General features: G+C 38.8%; 1 protein-coding gene across 2 annotated transcripts in view; it reads left to right on the top strand.

Annotated features, from left to right (window-relative positions):
- pde6c (phosphodiesterase 6C, cGMP-specific, cone, alpha prime) overlaps positions 1–16,117 on the top strand; it is a 36,278-nt gene extending 20,161 nt beyond the window's left edge. The window contains exons 8-22 of one of the 2 annotated variants that reach the window (XM_073027466.1): positions 2,314–2,361; positions 4,044–4,193; positions 6,859–7,002; positions 7,102–7,167; positions 7,277–7,423; positions 9,027–9,134; positions 9,250–9,359; positions 9,984–10,071; positions 10,187–10,287; positions 12,499–12,606; positions 12,704–12,767; positions 13,480–13,554; positions 13,759–13,842; positions 13,987–14,137; positions 15,021–16,117. In XM_073027466.1, the coding sequence (XP_072883567.1) occupies positions 2,314–2,361; positions 4,044–4,193; positions 6,859–7,002; positions 7,102–7,167; positions 7,277–7,423; positions 9,027–9,134; positions 9,250–9,359; positions 9,984–10,071; positions 10,187–10,287; positions 12,499–12,606; positions 12,704–12,767; positions 13,480–13,554; positions 13,759–13,842; positions 13,987–14,137; positions 15,021–15,103 (1,527 nt within the window). In that variant the 3' untranslated portion in view covers positions 15,104–16,117. Of the gene's footprint in view, positions 1–2,313; positions 2,362–4,043; positions 4,194–6,858; positions 7,003–7,101; positions 7,168–7,276; positions 7,424–9,026; positions 9,135–9,249; positions 9,360–9,983; positions 10,072–10,186; positions 10,288–12,498; positions 12,607–12,703; positions 12,768–13,479; positions 13,555–13,758; positions 13,843–13,986; positions 14,138–15,017 lie in introns of both variants that reach the window. The other variant, XM_073027465.1, reaches the window with a different exon arrangement.
- The last annotated feature ends 8,482 nt before the right edge of the window (positions 16,118–24,599 follow it).

The following is a 24,599-nucleotide window of genomic DNA, read 5'->3' as shown; positions in this document are numbered from 1 at the left end:
AGGCTCGTTGAGCTAGAAAGGTCTGTTACCATGCTGTATCTCTAAATCAAAATCTGCTCACGAAGTAACTGGAAAAAGCACTGACGACCCCATAGCTTAGAATATACTTTGTTCAGGGACCAAACATACATTACCGATAGTAGTACAGAACACTGCTACTGATTGAATTGCCTGAGTCTGAAGGAGATGGATGTCAGAGTGGGTTGGGGTTGGTGATGAAGGAAACAATATGAGGAAGCAGCTTGATTTTGCCCTCGTCAGTGCATCCATTGCAGGTGCATCTACTTATGGGATTATTGGCAAGGGTAACTCATGTACGATGCTTGTGGGCCAACCATATAGAAAGGTGACTCTCAGAGGCTTTTCAAGTTTTGCACAAGTCAGGAGTAGGATGGACAATCCCTATCCTCCGTACCACCCCTGCCCAGCAAACATATTTAATGAGCAACCTCATGCCACATTAAAAAAAATTAACATTATGCATGGCAAAGTATGTAACTCAATTAACTCCCTATCTGATGCATGAAAAGTTCATTCTTTCCAAACAGTAACACCTCCAAGAATGTCAGCTGCAATTTATCAAAGCTTTATCAACAATACAGCTGAACACCCTCAACTTCTGGAAATACAAGAGACTGCAGATTTTGTCCTAATGGATGGTCCTGACCAGAAATGTCAACTATCTCTCTATCTCCACAGATGCTGCCTGATGCGCAGACTTCCTTCAGCATCAAGGCTTGCTCCTCAACAGTAGCCTTAGTACATGAGCTGTAATAATCTAAATAGCAGTTTACCAGTACTTTCTTCAGTGCTTTGAGGTGAACAATAATTGCTAGTCTTAACAGTCATCCTCAGATTCTACTGCAAGGTTAAAACAAAGATTACAAGACTGATAATCCATTGGGCAAGAAGATGACAGAGAATGCTTAATATGGCAATGTACAATTATCCACTTTAGTTAGAAAGATGGAAAAGCAAAGTATCTTTTTAAAATGTGAGATTGTAGTAATTGCTGATATTTCAAGAAAATTGGTTAATCTTGCATGTAAATCAAACCATGTACCGTGGAGAGCATCCTGGCTGGTTGTATCACCAGCTGGATTGGAAGCTCCCACGCATAGGATCGAAAGAGGCTACAGATGGTTGTAAACTCAACCAGCTCCATCAGAGGCACAAGCCACTTCACCATTGAGGACATCTTCAAAAAGTGGTGCCTCAAGAAGGCTGCATCCATTACTTCTGGGAAATGCTCTCTTCTGATTACTACTGTCAAGGAGGAAGTACAGCAGCCTAACAATGCACACTCAATGATCGAAGAACCGCTGCTTTCCCCCTACCATCAGATTTCTGACTGGTACATGAACCCATGAATGTTACCTCACTATTCCTCCTCTGTACTATTATGGTACCTTACAGTAATTTTTTCTATACTTGCACTGTAGTGCTACCACAAAACATAACACTTCATGACGTAGGACAGTGATAATAAACCTGATTCTGACTCCTGCTGCTCCCTGCAAGGAATTTGTATGCTTTCCCCATGCCTCCTGTGCTCCAGTTTCCTCCCACAGTCCAAGACATAACAGTTGGTGGGTTAATTGATTATTGTAAATTGTCTCGTGATTACGCTAGGATTAAATTGGGGTATGGCTGTGCAGCCCAGCTTGAAGGGCTGGAAGGGTTTATGTGCTGTATCTAAATAACTAACAAACTAAATAAATAAATAACAGAAAGTTATAAGCAGGTGTAGCAAAAAGTAAGAAGACAATCAGTAAATTAACCTTTACTGCAAGTTGATTGTAGTACAGAGGAAGGATTATATTGGGCGTTGAGGAGATTATTTCTGAAATATTGTTTGATAGTTTTGTAATCAAAGGAAAGATATATTTGGCTTAGAGGGCTGCATTGCGTGTATTAGGTTGTGTAGATGACCCTATATTCTAAACATTAAGAAATGATGTTATTGAAACATACAAAAATATTTAGGAGGATTTCATAGGCTATAAAATGAAATTAATTTTCACTTTTAGAGTGTTCTGAAATATAGAAGGAGTCTTAATTAGGGATAAGTAGTCAACCATTTAATGAGATAAGGAATAAATTCTTTATTCTGAATGTTGATAATCTTTGAAATTCTCCATTCAATGTATGTGGGTGCTCTGTTGTTGAATAAATTCAAAACTGATACATTTATGTATTCTTTGGGATTACAACAATCCAGGGATATAGGACAGGAACAGAAATATTGAATTGATCTATACGTTCATCCGGGTTCTTTATGAATCTAAATGTCATTAATCTGAACTTTGACAGATCTGCAACATGATGAATGCTCCAGCAGATGAATACTTCACATTTCAAGTAAGTGTAGCATTTACTTCTGACATATATTGATTACGGGCCATTCAAATATATGCATTTTTGTCTGAATGAAAGACCTGACCAGAGAGGAAGTATTTATATTGAAATAATACCCAATATGTGTCATGTTAATAAGTTCTGACAGTAACATAAGGACTAAACAACATTGAGGCAGAATGAGACCTATCAAAAGGACAGGCAAGTAGGCAGAGGGGGTGGGTTGGCTCTGTTGGTTAAAAAATCTTTAGAGGTGACATAGGATTGGAAGATGTAGAATTCTTGTGGATAGAGATAAGAAATGGCAAAGGTTTAAAAAATCCACAATGGGAGTTATATAGAGACCCCTAAATGGCAGTCAGGATATGGCGTATAAATTTCAATCGGAAAAAGAAAAGGCATATAATAAGGATAACGTTGAGGTAGTCATGGGGGATCTCAATATGCAGGTAGATTGGAAAAATCAGGTTGGTGCTGGATCCGAAGAGAAGGAATTAGTAGAATGCCTATGAGATGGTTTTTTTAGAGCAGCTAGTGGTTGAGCCCACTAGGGGAAGGAAATTCTGGATTGGGTGACATGTAATGAACCAGATTTGATTAGAGAGCTTATTTAAAGAAACTTTTAGGAGGCAGTGATCATAATGTGACATTAAATAGGTGGAGGGGCAGGTAGTGTTGAGGAAGCAGGGAGTCTGCAGAAGGACTTGGACATTTTGGAAGAATGGGCAAAGAAGTGGCAGATGGAATATAATGTAGGGCGGTATATAGTCATGCACTTTGATAGAAGGAATAAAGGCGTGGACTATTTGGTGAATCTATGGAATTCATTGCCATAGATGGCAATGGAGGCCAGATCATTGAGTATATTTAAAGTAAAGGTTGATAGGTTCTTGGTTATTTAGGGCATCAGAGGTTACTGGGAGAAGGCAGGAGAATGTGGTTGAGACGGATATTAACTCAGTCATGGTTGAATGGTGGAGCAGACTTGATGCTCCTATGTCTTATGGTAAAGAACTGTAACTTAGCATAGCACTCTCTCACCATGGTTCTAGAAGATCAGACTAGATTCAAGCCAGGAAGTGAGTCATAGTTTTCATTGTAAGTGGCAGGTGTACTCTAACCCCAACCAAGATGACCTAATTAGTTTGGATTTGTCACAATAATAGGTGAACTTCTATTAAAAATTAAGCACTTGGAAGTATTCCATTATGATTGTTGGTTTCCTGGTCAACATCCAGTTATAAAATTTTGGACAGGAAAGTCTACTCCCTTCACATAAGCAGTTCAATCAATTTTTTTAGAGAGTTGTCATAACTGCAGGAAAGTAGCTTGAAAGGAGAGAAGGTCTAGGTCTTTAAAATGACGATGAAAACAGGTTATTTTACAATAAATATACAAATAAAAATGAGTAAAAATGAATAAATTAACATTTTTGCATGCAATAGGCTTCTTCATTAACAGTTAATGCTTCAACAAATATTAATGAGTTGGACGAATTACTGACTTAAAACAAAATAAGTAATGGTGGTCCTTCAAAAATAGGAATTAATAGCACATGCACACTTTTGCTATAATTTACTGATAGTTAAATTATAAACTGGCATTATCCTTTAGAGACTTGCAATGCTTAAATCTCATGACATTATTATACAACTAGTTATATCTCTCACAACATTTTTTCATAGAAAGAAGCAGTGGATGAAACAGGTTGGGTTATAAAGAATGTCCTGTCTTTGCCAATTGTGAATAAGAAAGAAGAGATAGTGGGAATAGCTACATTTTACAACCGAAAGGATGGCAAACCATTTGATGAATATGATGAGCAGATCACTGAAGTAGGTACCTTTTGGATTTGCTTTCATAACACTTGTAGAATTATCATTTTGAAGAGCATGGAGAATGTCCTTTCCTTCCATCTTCCTGCTGTGGGACAAATGTACATGCCTGATGAAGGGATTTGGCCTGACACATCGACTCTTTATTCCTTTCCCTAGGTGCTGCCTGATCTGCTGAGCTCCTTAGTATTTCATATGTGCTACTCTGGATTTTCAGCATCTACAGAATCTCATGTCCATATACTTGCAAACACGAGGAAATCTGCAGATGCTGGAAATTCAAGCAACACACACAAAATGCTGGTGGAACACAGCAGGCCAGGCAGCATCTATAGGGAGAAGCGCTGTCAACATTTTGGGCCGAGACCCTTTGTCAGGACGTCGACAGCGCTTCTCCCTATAGATGCTGCCTGGCCTGCTGTGTTCCACCAGCATTTTGTGTGTGTTCCATATACTTGCTCCTGTTGCAACCATGATGTGCCAGTGCCCATGGGGAAAGCCCTACTCATTGAACATTAATGGAGGGAGAAACTAATTGAAGTAAAAGGCCACTGGTGTATCCCAGTCCTCTGAAGTTGGTAGAACATTTGTCGATTAGACAACGAAATTCTGGTGGTATGATGGGGAAGAGCATGGAGCTTATGTCTTATCTCAGAACCTTCAATCTGATATCAAAAACATTCACTTGTCCACAATTCATTGTAATCCAATACTGAACAAAGAATAATAATTTAGCTGTAAAAGGAAACAAGGTTGCCTTTGTCACAACTTACTGCACAGATCTTCCACCAGTGTAGTCTGTCTAATTATATCCTGCAAGTATTGAATATTAACCACCTCCACACTACATATAGAAACTGATATAAAACTTCACATTTAAAAGGGCATTTAGAAATGTCCATGATAAAGGAAATCACTGAAGTATCAGAATCTAACCAGAATTCCCATAAATTTGTGCTCATAGAAATAAATAAACATATAGTCATATAACTTCTGATCCTGAAGACTGAAGAGAAAATGGTAAAGTAACTTCTACCCACTCTCCTGCTAATCCCGAAACTCCATTTTTCACAACGTTTACCCTGGTTCATTTTCCTTTGTAGCTCCGTAGCCCATGTAAAGCACCGGCAAATAGAAATTCCCTTCATGTATGCTGGTCCAGAACGGGCACAAGTTCAAAATAAAAATCTTATCAAATCATATTTCAGATTCATCTACCAAAACTAATTGATTTTGAGAACAATTCGATTGAATGAGTTTTTACTGTCTAGCACTGCTATTTCCTTTTCTTCTAATATATTTTAACAACGGTGGCAAATAATGTTTTTGTACAGGTTTGAACTCTGTATCAAATTTGCTTGTAGATCGCTGATTAACCAGCTGGAAAAATGGGCTGAAAAATGGCAGATGGAATTTAATGCAAACAAGTGGAAGGTTTTACACTTTGGTAGAACAAATCAGGGTAGGATTTACACAGTGAGTGGTAGGGCACTGAGGAGTACAGTAGAACAGAGGGATCTGGGAATATAGATCCAAAATTCCTTGAAAGCGGCGTTGCAGGTAGATGCACAAGAAACAGATCTTTTGGCACACTGGCTTTCATAAATCAAAGAACTGAACACAGGAGTTGATGTTACATATTTTGAAGTTGTATAGACATTAGTAAGATTAAATTTGGAGTAATTAGTACAGTTCAGGTCACCTATCAAAAGGGAAGATATCAATGAGTATGAAAGAGTACAGAGAAAATTTACAAGGATGTTGCTAGGACTTGAGGATCTTAGTTATAGGAGAAGTTGAATAGGTTAGGACTTTATTCCCTGGAGCATAGAAGAATGAGGGGAGTTTTGATAGACATACACAAAATTTTCAGTGGTATGCAAGCAGGCCTTTTCCACTGAGGTTGGGTGAAACTAGAACTAGAAGTCATGGTTTAAAGGTGAAAGGTGAAAATGTTTAACGGGAGCTTCTTCCGGTAGCTGAGCGAAGGGCGCTGAGTAGGCTACGGTCAATTATGGATAACTCTGAACATCCTCTACATAGCACCATCCAGAGACAGAGAAGCAGTTTCAGCGACAGGTTACTATCGATGCAATGCTCCTCAGACAGGATGAAGAGGTCAATACTCCCCAATGCCATTAGGCTTTACAATTCTACCGCCAGGACTTAAGAACTTTTTAAAAGCTATTATTAATGCTTTTTGAGATAGTGATTTAGATGCATATCATATTTTTTTTACTGAGTTAAGTATTGTATGTAATTAGTTTTGCTACAACAAGTGTATGGGACATTGGAAAAAAGTTGAATTTCCCCATGGGGATGAATAAAGTATCTATCTATCTATCTATCTATCTTCACTCAGAGTGGTGAGAATATAGATGAGCTCCCAGCAGAAGGACTGGCTCTGGGTTTGATTTCAACATTTAGAGAAGTTTGGATAAGTATTTGGATGGCAGGAGTATGTGGGGCTATGGTCCAGGTATAGGCCAATGGAACTGGGCAGAATAACAGAACAGCATTCACTACATGGGCAGAATGGCCTGTTTCCATGCTGTAGTGCTTTATGACTCTATAACTTCTCCACAAGAAATTCTAGGCTAATTTCTATTAAGAACGCTTTTGGTATAGATTATCTTTACTAACTCCAGCTACTTGGTTGCTCCAGACCTTGACACAGTTCCTGGGATGGTCACTCCTGAACACTGATACTTATGACAAGATGAATAAACTGGAGAGCAGGAAAGATATTGCTGCAGAAATGTTAATGTACCATTCAAAGTGCACTGAGAAAGAACTGCAGACCATTTTGGTAGGTATAGGAATATAAACTTCTGATTCATTAATGATTAAAACAATGAAAATAAATCCAAACATTTTCAGTTCTACCAAGCAATTTATCTTTTTGCAGAAAACAAAAGAGAAGCTGGACAAGGGCACTGCAGACTGTGAACAAAAAGAAATGATTACCATCTTGGTAAATTACATTTGTTGTTTCTTTTTACATTGTTGGGTGGTATTCGGGAATTGGGAATTACTTGCCATTTTGTTTAATCATGTTATTATAACTTGAATCTCATTGATAGAAAGAAGAACTGCCTGATCCGTGCAAAATTGAACTCTATGAATTTCACTTCAGTGACTTACCTGTTTCAGAGTTTGATCTAATCAAGTATGGAATTCAGTGTTTCTTTGAAATAAAGGCCGTTGAAAAATTCAAAATACCAGCAGATGTGAGTCTTTTTAAGTCATGTTCTGTTGTACCTTTTTGTATTCAACTAATTACTTTCCAAAAAAATATTGCTAAGCAGCTTTTTCGCTGTTTTCTTTTAATTTGGATTCTGGAGCCCTGATATCTTGGGTTGAAGGTCCCTGTACTAGCTTGACTCAACTGCTATGCTAATTTGAGTGATGGGTAGCTGAGCTCACTGAAACATTTCAAAACACTAATTGAGGAACACGGTTAAGCATCACACACAAAATGCTGGAGGAACTCAGCAGGCCAGGCAGCATCTACGGAAAAAAGTACAGTCGACATTTTGGGCCGAGACCCTTCGGCAAGACATGCTATGCTAAATTTATTGTACCACAGGACTCACTTGTCTCGCTGAACTCTTCTGGGGCACAGTTGTGGTGGCAACTTGTGGGGAAGGAGAACTTGCTTGTGCAAGGGGTAAGGTATCTCTTTCCCAAGAAGTATAATTAGGAGTGAACACAACCTATGGAGGGGCTTCACCACCAGACTGTGACAAAGTTCAAAGTACATTTTATTATCAAAGTACATGTGTCACCACAGACAACCCTGAGATTCATTTTCTTGCGGGCATATTCACTGCAAATCTACAGACTAGTAACTATAACAGGGTCAATGACAGATCAGCAAGAGTGCAGGAGACAATAAACTGTGCATATGCAAATATAAATAAATAGCAATGATTAATGAGAAAAGAGATAAAGAGTCCTTGAAAGTGAGATCATTGGTTGTGGGACCACTTAAGTGATGGGCAAGTGAAGTTGAGTGTAGCTATCCCTTTTTATTCAGGAGCATGATGGTTGATGGGTAGTAACTGTTCTTGAAACTGGTAGTGCAAGTCCTGAGGCTCCATTACCTTCTCCCTGATCGCAGCAGTGAAAAGAGAGCATGACCTGGGTGGTGGGGATCTCTGATGATGGATGTTGCTTTTCTACGACAGCATTTCATGTAGGTGTGTTCAACGGTTGGGACGATTTTAAGTGTAATGTACTGGGCCAAATCCACTACGTTTTGCAAGTATTGCAAGCAGTGTTGGGGCCAGAAGAGGAAACAAATGTGTTCTGCAGTAGTCTTGGGGCCTATAGGCATTTCTTTAGTTAAGTATTGTATTGTTTTGGCTCCCACAAGTACTGGATAAATTGATTAGTGGCTTTAGAGTTATTGTGCATCGCCTTAATTATCTCACCACCAGGTCCTGAATTCATTGTCACATTGGGCCAATGAATGTAGATAGCAGAGTTCATTCGACGATATTAGGCTCCAAGAATCTAGAGACATTGTTGTGAAAGTAACTTTGTATTCTCATTTGTATATTTGGATGTTATTGAGAAATGGATGATTGGAATGGCCATTGCATTTTTGTCTTATCTTGTATAATTTGACTTAAATTTCCTTTCTAATAAGAGAAAATGTGTGCTCAATTACTTTGGGGAAAGCGCAATCATAGTGCAGTGACAATCTTAACCATCTTATTTCTCAATTTAGAAATATTATCTAAATTACTGCCAAATATGGGTTTGTATGAAAATGCCTTTTTACATTACCTAACACCTATATTATAAAGATACTATGTTCTGCTTCAGGTATTGACCCGATGGATGTATACAATCAGGAAAGGTTATCGTGATATTACCTACCATAACTGGCGCCATGGATTTAACGTAGGACAGACCATGTTTACACTTCTAATGGTAAGATGCAATCCTTCAAATGAATTTGTGCTTGATAATTCCAACACCAAAGTACTCAGAAAGAACTTTGAATTGGTCTTTATTGTATTTCTAAAACTTCCACATTCCTTTGTAGACAGGTAAAATAAAGAAATATTATTCAGATCTAGAAGCCTTCGCCATGGTTACTGCAGCTTTCTGTCATGATATTGATCACCGTGGCACCAATAACTTGTACCAGATGAAGTAAGTGAAGATAATTTTTAATAGTCCTTGAAAATTCATTTTCCAGATGTGGCGGTGCCTGGTTGGATTCATGATTATTGACTATTTCCATTTTCCTGGAGTATGTAGTGGTGGGGCTCATTCATGAACTGCTACAGTGAATACAGTGGCAATTCCCAGAGTAACTATTATATTCATTCCTAGGATGTGTCTTCACTGGCAATGGCTGGGATTTATTGCCCATCCATAAATGACCCAGACTGAGTGGCCTTGTGGGTAATAGAAAGAACAACTAAATATCAGCCCTAAGTTTTCTGATTTCAATATTGCAACATCATCCATTCTATAGGTGATTTTTCTGGGAAAATGCATAGCAAAGCACATAGAGAAGAAAATCAACCCAGGCAGTAACTTACTGACTTCTGCATTTAATTGTATAAACATGTGGATGACATACACAAAAATGATATATTTATGGACATTCTTATCAATTAAGGTCAGAGTCATGACTCTTTAAACCACTGCCATGCCAAACAGCGCATTGAAGCTGATGGGGAGATGTCTAGGTAACCCTGCTCGAGGGCAAAACCACCCTGAGGAATACCATGAAGTTTGACCGTGTATTATAATATTGCTCCATTACAGATCACAAGCACCTCTAGCAAGGCTGCATGGATCCTCTATTTTGGAAAGACATCACCTTGAGTACAGTAAAACACTACTTCAGGATGAGGTCAGTCTGTCAAATAGCTCCTTGTATATCAGTATAAAATTAACTATTTTAAACAGTCATAGGATACACATTTTTGATGTTACTGATTTTTCTTTATTTTCTCTTCAATGGACAGAGTATAAACATTTTTCAAAACCTAAACCAACGTCAGCATGAAACAGTCATACATTTAATGGAAGTTGCTATAATCGCGACTGACTTGGCCTTGTATTTCAAGTACGTGTTTATTTTACATTATCTTTCTTGGTACTGCCTCCTGCTGAAAAAGGTACACATTTTGACATTACTGGTGATGATATGGATTAAAACATCTAACAATGAATGATACCTTAAGGAAAACAAAATACAGATTCTGACAGAGTTGACATCTAAATATTTTTAAAAAAGCATTATAATGATTGAATGTGAAGGTGTTGAAGATAAGTTTGTGGGTTTCCAAGATGGAGGAGAGAAACAAGTTTCCTTAGTGATGGAAGTGTGTGCAGGTAAAGGAAGCAAATGGATTTATAAAGGCATTCCAATAAATGGACGACTATTGCTTACAGTACATTAGTGATCAGTGGAAATATTTTGCAGGATAAATTGAATGGAATTAACAAAAGGAAATGCAGAAAGCAACCAGCAGTAGTAGACTCATCACTGTTAAGGCAGGAGATAGTAGTGAAGAAATTAAACATAAATAGAATGGTGAGACATTATAATCAAAATATAAATATACTCTTGAGAAAAGTTATACTGTTCTTGCAGTGTGCTATGAAGACTTACAAATGGTCAGAGTCAAAATCGAGCTTAATGCCAAGGGCAGGAATGCACAGGTGCAATTAAAAACTTAATGTAACACCACCATAGGCACACATATCATAAGCAGCATTCACAGGAAAAACATAAATTAGCATAATTTTACTAAGAAAGAAGACAATTAGAACAAAAAAAAGTCGAAGTTCATTTTAGTGTAAGGTGATCAAAGTGGTCAAAGTGATCAAGCTCAAGTGATTAGGGCTGTGCCAGTTGATTCAAGAACCAAATGGTTCAAGAACAGTATGTCATCATTTGATTTTCTTTATAGACTGACCAGTGAATTCCCAGATTTTCACTTAAAAAAAATTACAATTGAGAAGGAATGAATGAAAACATCCATTTTCAAACTAAAATCTGGAAATGCATGGCAACAGAAGGAATAGACTGTTTACTTCAAAATGAAGGAAAAGGATTGGTAAGAGGAAGCAGGGCAATAAAAGATTTTCTTTTCTGATCAATTTGCTGACCTTATAAAGGAATTTGTCTGTTCTTTAGAAATAGTACTCTTCCTCACTTTATTAGCAGCTGCACATTATTAATGGAATGGAATGTCCTCATTGAAACTGAAATCTCTTACTTGAATGTTTAACTATATTAAATGTACCATATACAACTGCACAAAACACTAATAAAAGAAAGGGAAGAAAATAGAATATTTAAAAAAAAATTGGGATTTTCTAAGCCCCATTCCTTAAGGTAGGACACCATGCTAGTTTCTGGTCCTTAGAAAGAGCAGGAAATAAACTACATAATGAAGGTGAAATTGAATTTGGGCTAGCTATTGTATTTAAAAGAACATTAACAAAAAATAAAAGGAATAGAGATTATGAAAAGACATTTGGGAAATCAGTGTTCCCTACACCTTCCCACTTGAAATTTATTGATGAGACTGAATGATTCTTGCTGTGTAACACATAAGGTATATGAGATGGGCAGCTGCTTTTCAGGTCTGGGCACAAACACTGAATATTCAGCTGGGAGAGTCCTGAATTGGTCTTGCTTGGCATTTCACACCTGTTCATCTTCTACCTGAGATCTTGCTTGTGTTCATTTTACAGAGTACTTGGGTACTGTTGGCAGTACTACCTGCAAACCCAGATAATTCAGCACTGAGTATGTTGTGACTACAACTTATTGAATATGGAAAGGCTGAGATAAGAGTGGACAGGGAAAGGATGTTTCCTATATTGGGGGAGTCTAGGACCAAAGGTAACACCTACTCAAGGGTGTCACTTTAGAACAGATGAGGAGGTGGTGAATCTGTGGAATTCATTGCCACAGACAGCTGTGGAGGCCAAGTAATTAGGTATATTTAAAGCAGAGATTGATAAGCTCTAGATTAGTTACAGTGTCAAAGGTTACAGGGAGAAAGCAGGAGAATAGGGTTGAGAGGGTTAATAAAGCAGCCATGACGAAATGGTGGAGCAGACTTGATGGGCTGAATGACCCAATTCTGCTCCCATGTCTTACGATCAAAAAGGCAAGCTCTTTAAATTCCATTTGATTCTTTCTTTTTAGAGGTGATGAAAACTGACACAATATAGTATTTACCCACAGAGTAAAACAATAAGCCATTAATAACTGTATAAATGGAAAATGCACCATTGCATTTTTTGAAATGTTTTACAGGAAAAGGACAATGTTTCAAAAGATTGTAGACAATGTCGAACAAATGGAAAATGAGGAAGAAGCCATAAAGTTTATTTCGTCTGACCCAACCAAGAAAGAAATTGTCATGTATGTACCTTTTTTTCCCTTGTTGGCAAATATTTTTTGGAAAGGGTACCTTAATATTTTGACAGTAATGACCAAATAAGTACTTGTACCTTTGCAGGGCAATGATGATGACAGGATGTGACTTGTCTGCTATAACAAAGCCCTGGGAAGTACAAAGCAAGGTAGTAAACTTGTTGATCTCAACCATGCTGCCATCAATATTATGCACCAATCTGAATTTCCAATCAACTGCAATGAAATTCTGAAAGACTAGAAATCTAACATTGTTAACAATTTAAATTAGTACTTTATAACAAATTGCTATTTTTACTATTTGTTTTACTAGTTATCCTGTTTTACTATTTGATTAAATGGGTAGTATGAATGCAAATTAATGGTGAAACATGAACTTTGTAATGTTTTGAATTTATTCCAGGAACAATCTTAGCAATTTAGAAATGTATTAAAAATGGGGACCTGGCAATTTAAAAAATATATTAAAAATGGGGACCTGGCAATTTAAAAAATATATTCTCTATAGAGATATGTATTCAAACCTTTGTAATTTTGTTTTAAGATGGTGGCGTAAGCAAAAGTCATTGCATTTTAGTTGGCTGTAACGTGCATCTGTGTTTTTCAACATTTGAAAGTATAATTTTATGTGTTGGGGTTTGAAAGAAACACTCTTTTAGCTTGTAACACATGGAAAAAGAGAAACTGAGAATTTTCTGTGAAGTTTGGACTGAAATTTTCTGAAAATGTTAATGAATGAGTACCATAATAGGCCAACTGTTTGTTGTGAGGGAGTAAGACTGTATCAGAGTCCTTTCTGCATTTCTATCTGTAGTACACCATTTTCACTTTTATTTTCTTCCTCTGTATTTTGTGCTCCAGGTTGCACTGATGGTTGCCAATGAGTTCTGGGAGCAAGGTGATCTAGAACGGACAGTTTTACAGCAGCAACCAATCGTAAGTTCACAAGACGTAAATTAATGCTGACTTAACATCATTTCAAATCTACAACTTGTTTTCATGGATACTTAGTGATAGTGGACAGATCTTCTGAATTTAACAAGTGTTTAATCAATAAGATTTTTGAGGATGCTCAGAGTAGGATTATAAATGAAATACACACACTAGCTTAATTGTTGCTGATGATTCTTGTTTAATCAGCCCATGATGGACAGAAATAAAAGAGACGAACTCCCTAAACTACAAGTTGGTTTCATCGACTTCGTGTGTACCTTTGTGTATAAAGTAGGTAAAATATTCATTTTATATTTATCTGGTCTGAATTCTACTAAATTAATTTATTTCACTTTAAATTCAATTTAGATTCTTTTTTAAAAACATTAGTACTACATATACATCACAAAACTGACATTTAATTGCCTGATCCAGGAATTTTCAAGATTCCACAAAGAAATAAAACCCATGTATGATGGTCTTCAAAACAACAGAGTTGAATGGAAATCGCTGGCCGATGAGTATGAAGCAAAAATGAAGCTGCTTGAAGAACAAAAGGAACAAGAAGAAATGGCAGCCAAAAAAGGTTGAGCAGCTTTTAATTTTGTAATTTTTTTGAATCATTATTTTATCTAGCAGAACAAAAAGGAGACTCCCTTTGAATTTCACGTTAGTAGCTGAAATGCTGTATTAAAATGTGTTTTATTCTTTGTGACAAAACAAAGATTGTCAAAGGTTATGGAGAAAATGCAGGGATAATAAATCAGCCAGGAGCAAATGGTTGAGCAGACTTCATGGGCCAAATGGTCTAATTCTGTTCCTATGATTTAGTCTTAACACAACCTGTCACAATCTGCCAAAAATGCAGCAAGGATTAAATATTTTTTTGAAGATTAGGATTAATGCCCAATATAGGCAGATTGATTGGGAGCTGCTGTCTATCAGCACGTCTCACTCATATACGAGCAAAGGAGGAGGCCTGACACATGCTGGATTATTATTGTCTGATTATTTGTTCTGTTACTGGACATACTGTTGGATTTACCAATGAAGGAGAAAAGTATTTGTTGGTGTTTTATTGTTATACATTAAATTGAACTTTTAAAACATTAAAAACATTTAAATCTATTTGATTGGCTTTTAGATATCGAATATCCAAGACATTCAAAAACTTGTAATACCCTTGACTACCAATGAGCTGTCAAGCAATTCAGAGCTCAGGACATGCTGCCCAAGTTGGTTAGTTACTTGCAGTAGATCCCTGTCCGGGACAGGTCATTAGCTCATCTGCTTCTCTGCAATGTCAGTTGGTGGGTGACAAGTTTAGGCAAGATCATCTGGCCCAGAGTTCTATAGAAAAAAATCTAATCAGATTATATTATTAATGCTATGAATTAAGTTTTACTTTGAACTTTTTAGGTATCAGATCAACATAAACAAGTCAAATTTCTCTCATATTTCTGCAGCAGCAAATGGAGGAGTAGGAGGCGATGGGAAAGGAAACGAGGAAAGCAAACGTGGAGGAAAATCCAGAACATGTGAAATATTTTAATAACTTTTACAAACACATATATTACAAATTGTTGAACAATGAGCACTGGCATATCCTTTTGACTACTAGTTCAACAAACTCAATAAAAATAACTACCTATTATTTTTAAGGAAAAATCAACTCTTTTACAGTCAACGATTAATAAACTACCATCTTAATATCACCTTGTTTACATTAGTATAATTATCCATTAAAGAATGTCAGCTTTTTTGTTAGCATCACATCCTTTGGAACCAGTTGATTTTATTAAGTTATTTTAACTGCACTTGATTTTTAGGTTTGCATATACGAAAACCCGTGTAGCTACTGAAAATTTGAGGCAACATTTAAAAATGGAAATGATCAAAATAAATTTACAACTGAAATATAATCTTTAATAAAAGCCTACTGGTAATGCTGTCACAACATAGTGGCAAAACATGTTCTGTTTCTTCTGATTACGAGTATTTTAGCATTTCATATCTATTTTGATGACAAAATGAGAGGGAGTACAATTAAACATACGTAATATGGTTACTATGAGTACTCAGGACCTTGAATTAATAATGATTTAAACTGCACATAAATCCAGTCTTCTATTGTGTTACACATTAAAAATTATATATTTCAGAAATAAACAATTTGAAAAATCCTGATGAAGGGTCTTGGTCCGAAATGTTGACTGTTTACTCTTTTCCATAGATTCTGCTGGGCCTGCTCAGTTCCTTTAGCATTTTGTGTGTATAACTATATTATCAAATGTACAAAGAAGCAAAAAAAAACATAACGAGGAAGTTATGCTTTTAAAACAAGTTTTAAAAACAGTAATGGAGTTAATAACATGGACTGAGGGAAAGCAAAATGTTAGGTTTGTACACGCAATTTCCCCCATGGTACAGGGTTTGAGGGTGGGGTGGGGATGTGGATTATGTTCCTAGAAAGTGGCTGGTCTTGTGATTATTTTTGTAACACAAAGCCACATCAGTTGCACTGCATGAAGAACATGTGTTAAAAACTAATAAACTTTGAGTTTATATATCTACTTACTTTCCACAAGTTGTGTGAGTGCAAATTTTATTCTGTAATCTCAATTTTTTTTAGGTTGTGATTGAATTCAGCAAGGGTGACTTTCCATTATGTGAAAGGCCATAACTTCGGTGTCATCTGTGATGGCTTTTACCTCAAGCAAGGGTTCAGTAAATTGGAGATGCACTAGTGATAATCTTCAAAATCTTTTTCATTATTACATTACATTATGACTTCATTATTTAGAAGTACGAAGAAGTAGTAGTGAAACTTAGCTACCGCTCATTACACCATTGGCACTTGGGGCAGCAATGAAAGTCCTCCATCTCTTGTGGTGTTCAGGGCTTCCTTCATCATGTCAGCAGCATCCTCTTGGTTTTCGCTGCTGTCACTCATGCAAGTCCTCAGTGGAGACCCAGGGATATTGTTCCTCTCAGATGTAGAAGGATTTTTCATTGCTGTTTCCGTAACAATTTTGTTTTATCAGTCAGGGTTGTTAACCTTGAGCTGAACTCCCAAACCTGGAGGACTGGTGGACTGCTCTTAGTCTGGCCTCTACCCTTTGACTTGTTTGGCAAGGATGACTCTAGCAAGAGCAAAAGCCCTGACTCCAGCCAACACAGCTCTCTCGGTCTTTGGGCACGCAAGCCTCCAAACCATGACAAATTTGTGGTTCTCTTGGAGGAGTAGTGAAGGAAAAAGGAGAATTTGCAGACTATTATAACATCACATATGGAAATTACTGAAAATTAATTTCAGGGATAGATGTCTGAGGATTGGTCAAATGCATCATTGTAATTGACTTGCAGATAATTTGAGTTTTTTTGAATTAACCACCATGAAATAGGGATTGTTTACGGTATTGCCAAAATGGGATCTCAAGATAATTACACAGTCCAAGGTTTTCTTGTGACATAGGTTGCTAATTGGTTGAGTCAAAGTTGGGATATAAGAAAAAATATGGATACTAATTGTGATGAGGGTGATTCCTACTGGAACTTTTATTCATCATTATATATTAATAGCTGGGATGAAATGAGTAAAATAGCTACACAAAGCAGACTGTTCACATTAAGTGGGATATAAATTGTGTTAAGCACAAAGTTGCAAATGTTAATAAATGGGCAACTGCATGCAATTATATTGTACTTTTAATATAGAAAACCAGCCCGATCATAGAGAGTTACTATTCTGGGCCATATTTAGACAGAAAAGTCAATATAGATATTAACGGGTGTAAAGAGGTATGGGGTTTAATGAGGAACTTCATACAGAATGCAATACTACCAAAGGCCAGCTGATTAAACCTGGGGACATTTCATGCAGCAGAATTGGAAAGTGCAGCTATCTCAGCAAATTAAAGGGCTGGATAGATTACAGCTAGAGGGAGTACTGAGTCCTAAAATGGTGAGAATTTTAAAGTCAAGACTTAACTGGGAGCCGATACAGGAAAGCAACGATTGAGGTGCTGGATGGAAAGAACGTGGTGCAAGTTTAAACTGGCAGAGGTGTTCTCTGTGAGCTCATATTTAGTGAGGAAAGAACAAGGCATTGGGATATTCAGATACAAAGGGTTCACTGGTTGTGGGGCTGAAGTAAGGAGAAAGTTGGGTAGTGATATGCATATGGAGTACAGTGTTAGTGATGATATAAATGTCTAGTTCAAGCCTCCTCTAGCCCAGAAATGACATCAAGATGGAAAATGCAAAACTTTTCAAGAAAGGAGGGAGAGAAAAAACAGGGAATTATAGACTGGTTAGCCTGATGTCAGTGGTGGGAAAGATGCTGGAGTCAATTATAAAAGAGGAAATTACGACACATTTGGATAGCAGTAGAAGGATCAGTCCGAGTCAGCATGGATTTATGAAGGGAAGATCATGCTTGACTAATCTTCTGGAGTTTTTTGAGGATGTAACTATGAAAATGGACAAGGGAGAGCCAGTGGATGTAGTGTACCTGGACTTCCAGAAAGCTTTTGATAAAGTCCCACATAGGAGATTAGTGGGCAAAATTAGGGCACATGGTATTGGGGACAGAGTACTAACATGGATTGAAAATTGGCTGGCTGACAGGAAACAAAGAGTAGTGATTAACGGGTCCCTTTCGGAATGGCAAGCTGTGACCAGTGGGGTACATACATTAATGATTTAGATGAAGGGATTAAAAGTAACATTAGCAAATTTGCTGATGACACAAAGCTGGGTGGCAGTGTGAAATGTCAGGAGGATGTTATGAGAATGCAGGGTGACTTGGACAGGTTGGATGAGTGGGCAAATGTATGGCAGATGCAGTTTAATGTGGATAAATGTGAGTTTATCCACTTTGGTGGCAAGAACAGGAAGGCAGATTACTATCTAAATGGAGTCAAGTTAGAAAAAGGGGAACTACAACGAGATCTAGGTGTTCTTGTACATCAGTCAATGAAAGCAAGCATGCAGGTACAGCAGGCAGTGAAGAAAGCTAATGGCATGCTGGCTTTTGTAACAAGAGGAATTGAGTATAGGAGTAAAGAGGTCCTTTTGCAGCTGTACAGGGCCCTGGTGAGACCCCACCTGGAGTATTGTGTGCAGTTTTGGTCTCCAAATTTGAGGAAGGACATTCTTGCTATTGAGGGAGTGCAGCGTAGGTTCACAAGGTTAATTCCCAGAATTTCGGGACTGTCATATGTTGAAAGATTGGAGCGACTGGGCTTGTATACACTGGAATTTAGAAGGACGAGAGGGGATCTGATTGCAACATATAAGATTATTAAGGGATTGGACACACTGGAGGCAGGAAGCATGTTCCCGCTGATGGGTGAGTCCAGAACTAGAGGCCACAGTTTAAGAATAAGGGGTAGGCCATTTAGAACAGAGATGTGGAAAAACTTTTTCACCCAGAGAGTGGTGGATATGTGGAATGCTGTGCCCCAGAAGGCAGTGGAGGCCAAGTCTCTGGATGCATTCAAGAGAGAGTTAGATAGAGCTCTTATAGATAGCGGGGTCAAGGGATATGGGGAGAGGGCAGGAACGGGGTACTGATTGTGTATGATCAGCCATGATCACAGTGAATGGCGGTGCTGGCTAGAAGGGCCGAATGGCCTACTCCTGCACCTACTGTCTATTGGTCCAGTTGAATAGGAACAGTAGCTAAATAACAGGTTTGTGAGGGGAATGAATGCTGTGACTTGTGGCAGTTGAAAAGCAGTCTGATAATTTATGGACAGCGGGCGAGGGATCAAGAAATTGGTGGTGACATTGAGCTGGATGATGCCAATGTGTATAAGCAAACTAATGCTGAGGCAAGGACCTCAGATCACACTAAAAAGCATTTAAAGCAGAAGGAGGAGAAAGAAAGCCTTTGTAAATGAATCCCTGGTTACTACTGCATAAATTAATATGATGGAATCAAGTTGGTGTGGTCCAACACAGTTGAACAATAAAAGGGGACGCTTAGAAGACGGTAGATTCGACAACTGTTTTTAACACCCCAGAAATGTCAATATGAATATGGAAGAAACAATTTACATTTTTCACAATTTCTTAGTGGCCTAAAAATTTGTGCCTGATATTTTAACACACAAAGAAGCTACTAAAAGCGCTTTGAAGTGTTCATGTCCAGCTGAACCTAAAATTCACCCTAACTCAGATTTCCTTTCCCCATCATATTCCAAATACAGGATGATATTATCATTATGAACATTTCATCTTATTTACAGAAACTGGATTAAAAAGTTACAACTCACAATCTTGAAAAATAATTTGTATGTCATGCTCAAATGTCATCAACGATTTAGATGAAGGCATTGAGAATAACATCAGCAAGTTTGCTGATGATACTAAGCTGGGTGGCAGTGTGACATGTGATGAGGATGTTAGGAGAATTCAGGGTGACTTGGATAGGCTGGGTGAGTGGGCAGATACTTGGCAGATGACGTTTAATGTGAATAAGTGTGAGGTTATTCACTTTGGGAGTAAGAACAGGAAGGCAGATTATTATCTGAACGGTGTAGAGTTAGGTAAGGGAGAAATACAAAGAGATCTAGGAGTCCTTGTTCATCAGTCACTGAAGGTGAATGAGCAAGTGCATCAGGCAGTGAAGAAGGCTAATGGAATGTTGGCCTTTATTACAAAGGGAATTGAGTACAAGAGCAAGGAAATCCTTTTGCATTTGTACAGGGCCCTGGTGAGACCACACCTGGAGTATTGTGTACAGTTTTGGTCTCCAGGGTTAAGGAAGGACATCCTGGCTGTAGAGGAAGTTCAGTGTAGATTCACAAGGTTAATTCCTGGGATGTCCGGACTGTCTTATGCAGAGAGGTTAGAGAGACTGGGCTTGTACACGCTGGAATTAAGGAGATTGAGAGGGGATCTGATTGCAACATATAAGATTATTAAGGAATTGGACAAGATAGAGGCAGGAAATATGTTCCAGATGCTGGGAGAGTCCAGTACCAGAGGGCATGGTTTGAGAATAAGGGGTAGGTCATTTAGGATAGAGTTAAGGAAAAACTTCTTCTCCCAGAGAGTTGTGGGGGTGTGGAATGCACTGCCTCAGAAGGCAGTGGAGGCCAATTCCCTGGATGCTTTCAAGAAGGAGCTAGATAGGTATCTTATGGATAGGGGAATCAAGGGATATGGGGACAAGGCAGGAACCGGGTATTGATAGTAGATGATCAGCCATGATCTCAGAATGGCGGTGCAGGCTCGAAGGGCCGATTGGTCTACTTCTGCACCTATTGTCTATTGTCTACTGTTCAGTGCAGTCCACCGATCCTTTGATCTGAGAGCCATTAACTGAAGCTTCTTGGGATCACCCATAGCCAAAAGGCATAATAAGCCCACATCATCTGTTCAAGGCTGACCCCAGGAAAACTATGTGCCATTAGCCCTTAACCTCATCATGTGTTCTCATCTCCATGACAGTCAAATGCTCCCTCAAATTAAGGCACACTGATTCCCAGGCCAGACTACTCTTTATTGACTACAACTCCACCTTCAATACTATAATTCCAGACAAAGTTATCACCAGATCCCAGATCCTGAGAGTCAATGCCTCCCTCTGCAACTAGATCTTCAACTTCCTGACCCACAGCAATCAGTAAGGATAGGCAGCCAACACCTTTGCCATGATTATTCCCAATGCTGGACCTCCACAAGGATGTATCCTTAGCTCTACTCTTTGTACACTCATGGCTACAAGACTAGATTCAGCTCAAACTTCATTAACAAGTTTACAGGTGATACCAACTGCACAGGGTCACAACACAAGTAATGATAATTCAGAGTAAAGGAAGGAGATAGAGCTTAGTGACATGATGTCATAATAACAAGCTTTCACTCAATGTCAGCAAACCAAAAGAGTTGGCATTGACTTCAGGAAGAGGGATGTTGACAATGCTCCTGTCTATAACAATGGTGATGAGGTTGAGAGGGTTTAACTCCAAGTTCCTAAGAGTGAACATCACTAATAGCCTGTCCTGGTCCAGCCACAAAGATGCCATGAGGTAAGGAAAGAGTTCATTGTGATTCTTCCTTGGTGTATGTCAGAACCGAAAATGGAAGTTCTAAGATGAAATGATGTCAGTTAGGAATGGTGTCATGAACTGGAGATGTATACAAGTGCACCTCCCTGAGATGAAATAATGAATGGCATTTTCCTCCTTACAGACCTTATATCTGTTTTCCTAAATTATTCTGAACGCTCCAAAGGTCGTAAGTGATAAGGAGATGCAGCTGGTACCAATGAGGGTTGAAAAAATACTACGGTGATAATTATGTTTTGCTTTGAAAGGATCTTAAAGGGTATAAAGTGGGAACTTAATTTGTGCAAGGATGGTGGGGGGAAGAGATGCTCAGGATGCATCGGCTTAGGCTAGGTCATGACTGGTGTCTGGTACTAAGATAGGGAACAGTATATTGAGAGAGTCAGTTAGAGAAAGAGAGAAAACAGGTTGTGTGAGAATGCCAGATGAGTTCACTCCTCAGATATAGAAGCGGTCAGCTTGTTTAGTGAATGATAAGTATCATTTTGATTTCTGTGTGGCTACTACTTTGGACATTTGTTTCCTTTTGTATTTATGCTAGTTGTAATAAAGTGCTTTCTTGTGGCCTTCAACGCATGTGTTGTCTCCATTTGTTTGCAAATACATATGTGAACACCCTGAGCTGAACCAGGAAAGAACACACAAAGAAATTGTGGAATAATTTTATGTTACAAATTGGCATTGCCAGCAGGGTTCAGCAAAACTGATGCTATATTTTGCAAAAAGGACAGATCTGAAGATGAGAGTGACATTATGGTACTGGGCAACACCCATGGTTTTGCTGCAGTGGCCAGCATGCTCTCTGAGGGTTACCCTCCCACATGCTGGAGAGCAGAGATGGGGAGCAGTGATGGTGACATCCTGGGCATTGTAGCCACTCTGCTAAGTAAGGGAGGGTTTCCCAACAGGGAAGCAAGTAAGGGAATGGCTTCTTGGATTTAGCTGTATGCTTTGAAAACTCTTATTTGACTGTATAGGGTAGCAGAGCAAAGGTGGTCTGTCTCAAATGAAGAATTGGAATCATGGAGCAGCTAAATCTTACTTTAGCTGAATCTAGGGTGGCCCATGAATGAGCTGACAAGGCCGAAACCTAGCAAATCACCCGGTGTGTAAGTTGCTCAGAGCACGGCAAGGGCATTGGACAAAGCTGAGTGATCAGCAGCCAGATCTTATCAAAATGAGAGCACTAATGGCAAAGGGGTGGGACTCCGAAAGTTGGGATGGTGATATCCAGTATGCCAATACTTGGTGTGTTGATGGTCCTGAGGACCTCCCATCAAGACCTGAGTCATAAGACTACAAGGATACATCTCCCTGTTAACTGCTGTTGTCCAGGATATAGTGACCTTAGTGGAAAGAAAGTCACAGGGAGACAAGAAATGGTATGCTGTAAAAGACCTGGCCAAAGCATTCTTTTACATTCCTTTGTCGCCACAGTCACAGGATTCATTTGCCTTAACATGGGAAAGTAGACGGTACAATTTTACCAGATTGCCTCAAGGATATGTGCATTGCCCTACCGTGTCATGGACTGATAGCACGTGCACTCTCTCACCTGATATACAGGAAGCCCACTATATCAATGACATGGTGCTCAGAGGATCCACCGCAGAGGGGGTAGCTGAAGCCCTGAAAGTACTGGTAAACCACATGAGGGACAGAGAATGAGTGGTGAATCCACAGAAAATACAGGGGCCAAGCCAGAAGGTCCAGTTTCAGGGTATCCAGTGGGTGTCAGGACATCAAGTAATTCCAGATAAGGTATGGAATAAGATAACTGAAATGGCTACCCCCATCAAAAAGCGAGAGACCCAAAGGTTCATGGGGCTAATAGGGTACTAGAAGTGGTACACACCACACCTAATTGTCCTGTTACAACTCTTATATAAAGTAACTAGGAAGAAAGCAACTTTTGAATGGGGTCCAGAGCAGCAAGAGGCATTCAAGGCAGCTGTGGCTGCTCTAACTCACATCTTACAGGGGTGGCTGACTGTACTATTCCAAGCCTTGTGCAATTTAAATAACTTCCTTAATCCCAAGGATCACACACGACCAGAATGATCAAGTGTACCCCAGAACTGCAGGAGCAAGCAGGCACTGAAGAAAGGGCTCCCACAATGGGAGCAAAAGTATGGTTGGACATTCTGTGGTTTGCAAGGAGGAGATTGTAGCAAATGGAGATGGTAATGCCTACTGGCTGAGAGTAGAAGGAAAAGACCACCTAGTGTGTTTGAACAGGGAGAAATCGACTAAACGAGAATGAATTAAATTTTTCTAAGACAGGTAATGACAGATACTTCGTTTTCTTCCAAGTGAAATAACAACTCTGGAGCTAATCTTATGGATGGCATGGGCTTTTCCCTGAGCAGAAGTCACCACGATAAAATAGGCCATAGCCAGCATGGTTTCCTAAAGGGGAAATATTGCCTGACAAATTGTTGGAATTCTTTGAAGAAATAACAAGCAGGATTGACAAAGGAGAATCAGTTGATGTGTGTACTTGGATTTTCAGAAGGCCTTTGATAAGGTGCCGTACATGACGCTACTTAACAATCTACAAGCCCATGGTATCACAGGAAAGATTATACTGTGGACAAAGCAGTGGCTAATTGGTAGGAGGCAAAGAGTGGGAATAAAGGGAGCCTTTACTGGTTGGCAGCCAGCCACTAGTGGTGTTCCATAGGGATCTGTAGTTGGAACTGATGGAATTGACGCTTTGTTGTAATGCTTGTAGACGGTATGAAAATAGGTGGAGTGGCAAGTCATTCTGAGGAAGTAGCCTACAGAATGACTTGGACAGATTAGGAGAATGGGCAAAGAGGAGGCAGATGGAATACAGTGTCAGGAAGTTTATGATCATGCATTTTGGTAGAAGAAATGAAAGGGTTGATTATTTTCTAGATGGAGAGAAAATACAAAAATCTGAGGCACATAGGGACTTGGGAGTCAACCTGCAGGATTCCTTAA

The sequence above is a fragment of the Hemitrygon akajei genome, chromosome 23 (assembly GCF_048418815.1).
Source record: "Hemitrygon akajei chromosome 23, sHemAka1.3, whole genome shotgun sequence".
Lineage (NCBI taxonomy): Eukaryota > Metazoa > Chordata > Chondrichthyes > Myliobatiformes > Dasyatidae > Hemitrygon > Hemitrygon akajei.
This window is presented reverse-complemented; position numbering and strand designations above follow the sequence as displayed.